This window comes from Cynara cardunculus, assembly GCF_001531365.2.
Source record: "Cynara cardunculus var. scolymus isolate 2C chromosome LG 9, CcrdV1, whole genome shotgun sequence".
Classification (NCBI taxonomy): Eukaryota; Viridiplantae; Streptophyta; class Magnoliopsida; order Asterales; family Asteraceae; genus Cynara; species Cynara cardunculus.
In genome coordinates, this window is record NC_037536.1 from 15,249,848 (window position 1) to 15,255,972 (window position 6,125).

The window sequence follows — 6,125 nt, forward strand, 5'->3', positions numbered from 1 at the left end:
TCACTTACCGGATAGGATTGTTGATCCTTGTCATCAAAATGGCATACATATAATAATTTTATACCATTGTCACTTACCGGATAAGATTGTTGATCCTTGTCATATATCTTATCAGATAAGATTCTCGGTTTTTACCATATTTACCCGGTAGAGAGTAAGTAAACCGATAAATGATTATGCAGTTATGCAATTTATAGCTCATTCATTACGACACTTTTAATACTATAAACTTAAGTCTTATATAAGTTTATAGTATTAATAATATGAAAATTTTAGTATGTTCATGATCCATTTGGATTTCGATCCGAGGGTTTATCATCTGGATTATGGAGTAATGTTCGACACCCATAAGTTGCAGAGAATTTATTCAAACATTAAACCTCTTATTTTCTTACATCGATGGATGGAATTGAAGTTATCACTAGGAACAAACTATTACATCTCTCTCTCTCTCTCTCTCTTTATTCCACATCCATACCCTAAAACAAACATACCACTCTTCTAGACCTAGAGCTTATTTAAGCAGCAGCAGACCACCCCCATGACTGTGACCTTGGGTTGAACATAACCGTCTCCTTTCTGTTAAACTTCAGGTTCGATGCCTGTTCCTTTGACATCTGGTATGAATTTGCGATCACATCCACCGGCATTGCTCTTATGGCGGAATTATGGCCGGCCAAGGTGTTGATCATCGCGTTATCGTTGGTCCTGAAAGATATCCACTTGCACCCTTCTTGGCCTGCCTGTTTCGCCACCGCAAAGTTCTGCGGCACCACCACTAGCTGCCCCTCTCGAACCTGCTCATTAAACACCGATTGTCCTTGGTTGTTCACTACCTGCATTCTCATGTTTCCACTTGTCACGTAGATTATACCGTGGGCATTCATCACCCAGTATGGCGACACTATAGCATTCTGCACCCACCACAAACAAGATTCAAAGTAAGATTTTGATACAATAAGTTTATAGGATGATTTTAGACGTCATAACAATCTGACGTTATTTGAGGTCACTATAACAAAATTGACTTTATAGGATGCATAGATTGCCTAAGTGTACTAATAGAATACTTTATAGAACTCAGATTTATATGACCAAATTATAAAGGTAATATATAAAAGCGTTACGGTAGGTTTATATGACAGTTTTTAAAATCGAAATGTAATTACTAACCGCGTGAAGAACACCCCTCTCGGCGCTGAGTTGAACCCATTGAAGGATGGGGAATTTGTAGCTGTTGAGTTGGGTGCAACGGCCGGCTTGTGGGTTGTAGAAATCTGCACGTGAAGGATCGTCGATGTTGGACGTTAGCTTGGCGGAGCAAATGGTTTCTTCGAAACCATTAGCATTTCCACGTTCTTGTTCTTGGCGGGAAACTGGTGGCTTGATAACCTGAAGGCCTTTTTGCACCGTCACAATGTGGCCCCTATTGTCACCTGGGCTTTGAAGCTTCTGAGCTGTCTCATGGTCCACATTGAATGCATCTGAAAGAATTTGAAGATCAAAGCCACGGAAGATGTCGGCGGAACTCTCCTCTGGTGACTGCCATTTCTGGCTCGGCCTGCCCCATGATCGACCTTGTTGTTGTTGTTGTGATGCTTCTTTCGGGTTCCCAGCAAGAAAGAATCTCTGCAACCACCAATCGGGTTTTCAAATGGTGTTAGTGATCAACAATGGCAGTCTTTTTAGCGTATAGTAGTGGTTAAGGCATGGGGATGTAGTTGAATATATATCCCGTCTGCCTTTTCAGGTGTACACAACAATTGTCAAGATATCTATATATATACATACTCTGTGGAACTGGTCAAGCTGGTTAGCCGAGTTAGTGGAGTCGAGCAAAACAATAGCAACAATGTCTTCCTGTCCATCGTTGTACATCCAGTGAGCAGCTCCAGTAGGGATGACGATCAAGTCGCCTTGCCGGAAGGTTCGGATCTTCTGGTGACGATCTTGGAATGACTGCTGACTACGTTCTTGAAGTTGTTGCGAGGACTGGAACGTCTCCGGACAACCAGGTAACACAATTCCTTGATAACCCTTCCCTAAAACAAGAACAAATTAAACAGACCCCGAAGTATTAAACTGAATAAGCCAACGCATAGCTGACGGAATAAGCAGTGAGTCTCGTTAAGTTTATTAAAGTGCGAGCAAACAGAGGCCGAAGTATTATATAGGAAGGCATTATATATGATTTGACTTGCTTACCCTGCTTAATGTAGACCATGAGGGGAGTGTTTATATAGGAAGGCAAGAGAAGTCCTTGTGGTTTGATATGGTGGCGAATGACCTCGACTCCTGCACACCGGAACTGCTGGTCGTTAGCATCGAAGAACTCGGTCCAACCTCCTTCAGCTTCTACTCGTTCATTAGGCTCGAGAGCATTGATCCTTTGAATCTGGCATTCGTTTTGCTGCTGCTGGAAGGGTTGGAAAGCAAGGCAGCTGCCTATGAGGAAGGCGAAAGAAAGAGAGAGCAAGAGGTGGTTTGCCATGGTGGTTGTGAGTGGCTATGGTGGTGGAGAGAGGGGTAGAAATGGGATTTTATAGGGGTGGAGGATGGAGGAGAGATGGACACATAAGGAGGCCGGGGTTAGAAAGATTGAGCCAAGTTTCAGCATTGGCAATGAGGTGGAAGGGCTTGTTGCTTTACACTTAGGAAGTAGAGAGTAGGGTTTCAAGAGGTGCTGCTGTTGTGTGGTTTTTGGTAATCATCACACAGAGAAACCAGGTGCCTTTTTTTGGCCTTTTTCACTTCTAATTTTATCAAATTAAATTTAGGGAAATTAAGGGAAATATGACTATTTTTAGAGATTTCTAAAACATTAAAGTAACAACTCCTCGACTTAGTTAATGACTGTTCGTTTCGACGAAACGCCTCACTACTTTGCTTGACAGTCGTTCTCTCGCATATTGATGTTTTATTACCACTGGTTTTTACAATTATCCTACTATGATAAGTTGGTTGATGATTTTATTAAATATATTTTAATTTTTCTTTTTTTTTATTTTAAAGATAAATAATTTCACTTCATGATAATTTTATATACGCTCAAATCAGTTCATTTCATCTTGAAAGAAATTATATAAATAAAATAATTGTATAATTTGTTATCCGATTCATTGATATGGTAAAGAAATCGAAACTAGAACTTACCTTTTTCAGTTAACCAAATCATTAAACCCACAAACCGAATGACTTGAAACCGTTGTGATTCGGATGAGTTCTCGGTTTCAAATTTCTTACAACTTTAGGGTCCCAAATCACCTAAGTTTCTCTATATGTCATTATATGCGAATTCACATACATTTTCACATAGATTTGGTCTAAAAGAATTATATGAACTTTTCCTTTTACCTTCTCACAATATGTAACACCTGTAAAATAGGAGACAATTTAAACTGAATACCTTGATGGAAATAGAGCCTATCAAATATAAAATCACCCAAAATTGGAGAAATGGTATAGCGTTTACAATCCCAAATATAAAGAGGATAAATGACACCATACTAATCTAAATTATTCCAAATTTAGATTATAGACGGATGTCTCTATCTTCTCCCAAAAGAATCATGTGCAAGTTTATATAATGCCAATTGACCAAAAGCTATCATTCACAAAAGTGCCTCTAATGGCCATCATCAACCTGCTCATACATTGGGAACCCCACCGCTAAGAGATCATAATGTACATGTCATTTGAGAAACAATTGTTAGGCTTAACGCCAAATTAGAACAAACAGTTCTCTAATTCTAAAATAGTGAGATGTGCGACTTCCCGCACGACTTAGGTCGTGGGGAAGGTGGCGTGGTTACAGAAATCTGCCCAGTGAGCTTCTTCTTCCCAAGACTTCCCAATTCTAAAACAGTTACCATCACAAAATAGGTACTTTAAATTAAAGTCCAACCTTAAACCACTAAAATCGCTATTAAAGACACAAATACATATATACACACACCCCCCCCCCCCCCCCCCCCNATATATAAGGATATTCAGGAAGCTGAATAGTACATGACTAGATTAGATTGGATTGGACGGGACGAAGAGAGCATAGGCTAATGCAAGAATTTTGGGAGCTTCTATCTAATCTGCCTAATGCAAGAATTATGGGAGTTTCTATCTGATTTGCCTAGTGAAAGATATTATCATCCATAATTTTATTACAGTTGTTTCATAAGAATATAACATTTAATAGAAATATTTCTGAAACTTAACCCAATACACAGATGTTTTAAGATAATTAGATAAGAAAATATTTTCAAACACAAAAGAAGTACGGTTATGAAAATAGCTAACTCGGGACTAGTGTTGGTCAATCAAACCATTAGTCGATGCAAACTTTCCATTATGGTGTAGGGTTCTATAGCGATTTTTGTGAAAAACAAGATTTCTTGATGGATTATAGCAGAAGGCTAATAGCATAAGGATATCTTGATAGTTTAATTCGGGTTTGATAGAGACTCCAACAAGTGTCTTTTCATGAAATTTAGCTCGATCTACAACACCGTTAATTTAAAACAGAGGAATATTTTTGTTATGCCATGAGATAATAAATTTGAGCCAGGGAGGCAGATTTCTCTATCTTTTGTCATAAAGGCATTTTCACTATTAAGTCGTGCATTTACAAACCAGCCGAAAATATTGTGGTTGAGCATAAACATCGACATTTATTAAATGTTGTATGAGAATTCTTGTTTCGGTCTAATATCCCTGCCAACATGTGGATATATAATATGTTCATACTGACAGGTACTTGATAAATAAATGTTGGATCTCAACACTGAACATATATTTCAGAACAAAGATAATATGTTGTGTAATGATTTTCCTTTTATCATAGCATCACCTCGTATGCAAAATCCTAATCCATTTTGAGTAGATTATTTCATCCAATCTAGATTTTTTTTTACAGTGGTGGCACAAAATAACCACTATGATTTAAAATTAATTAAAATTTTATTGTAGTTACAAAATACAGTATAAAACATTAAGCAGATTAAGCAAAATAAATAAAATCTACTCATCAAGATTTGTACCCATAACTTTCTCTTGTTTTTAGAGCACTCTTACGATTGATTTACACCTTTGTTCTGTTTTTTATTCAACCAAAACGGTAATAAATGTTTAATCAAAATGACAACTTTAAAAATTGTAAATCTTTTTCATCACTTGACAATAAAATGGTAATAAAAGTCATTGTATATGTCCTAAGGGGTCTTTATCAAATGTTTATCTGAGTAAATACTTACCAAGTTAGATTACCTTACTGGATAAATATGACAAAGACCATGAATCTTACCGATAAGAGCTAAGACAATGACCAGGAGTCTTACCCAATAAGTGAGAGAGACGACTCTTACCATGGTTAGTGCTTACCGGGTAAATTGTTGCATATAATACTGTTTTGATGTACTAAAATCTTATCATGTAACTAAGTGATAGTGTTAAATTTTACTAGTAAGCGTTTATCCGAGTAAATGTTTAGTAAACGGCCCCTAAGTTAAGTCTGACCCGGTCAATTATTAGTTGAATTCTCATTCACAAGTTCCCGGTTCCTAGTTGCCTTGGGGGGGGGGGGTGTCTGTATATATATGGGTTCATTCAAGAGAGAATTGACTAGTTTGTAGTAACCGTGAGATCCAATCTCAAGCACAAATCAATAAATAAATTAGAAAATTTATATTTTTGGTAATTTTGAATTAAAATTTAAATGCAAAAACATTTTAGGTATTTTTCTCTCATCTCTCCTCTCTTCTCTCTCCGTCCCCCGTCCTCCGGTGATATCACTGTGATACCTAAAAATATTGACTCTATTAAACAAAAGACACGGTGTGATACTCAAGCACATATAAGATGCATTTGTGATACCATTGTATTACATCTCCGATCGACAAACTTGACTAACCTCAACCTGAAATCCGACCAATTTGAAGCAATCTAAAACCCAAAAACTGGGCATTCGTTTCCATATCCAAAACCCATCAGATTTTTTGGCTTGTCCACACGATCCTACCCGATGCACACCCTTATTCAAAGTTTGTTATATATATATATATATATATATATATATATATATATATATATATAGGGGCCTAATCAAATGAGAACTAATTAGTTTGTGGTAACTG

The 6,125-nt window shown here is 37.2% G+C and overlaps 1 protein-coding gene across 1 annotated transcript; it reads right to left on the reverse strand.

Annotated features, from left to right (window-relative positions):
- Positions 1-308: 308 nt before the first annotated feature.
- On the reverse strand, positions 309-2,515 carry LOC112518400 (legumin A-like). Its single transcript, XM_025126078.1, has 4 exons — positions 2,206-2,515; positions 1,792-2,042; positions 1,174-1,629; positions 309-914 (listed from the first exon to the last, which is right to left on the reverse strand). The coding sequence occupies exons 1-4, from the start codon at positions 2,489-2,491 to the stop codon at positions 519-521; spliced, it is 1,389 nt and encodes a 462-aa protein (XP_024981846.1). The 5' UTR covers positions 2,492-2,515; the 3' UTR covers positions 309-518.
- Between the last annotated feature and the right edge of the window lie 3,610 nt (positions 2,516-6,125).

Coding starts and splice junctions, on each gene's coding strand:
- LOC112518400 (XM_025126078.1), bottom strand. CDS start 2,491: ATGGCAAACCACCTCTTGCTCTCTCTTTCTTTCGCCTTCCTCATAGGC. Junction 2,043..2,205: donor CATGGTCTACATTAAGCAGG/GTAAGCAAGTCA, acceptor TTCTTGTTTTAG/GGAAGGGTTATCAAGGAATT. Junction 1,630..1,791: donor AGCTTGACCAGTTCCACAGA/GTATGTATATAT, acceptor TGGTGGTTGCAG/AGATTCTTTCTTGCTGGGAA.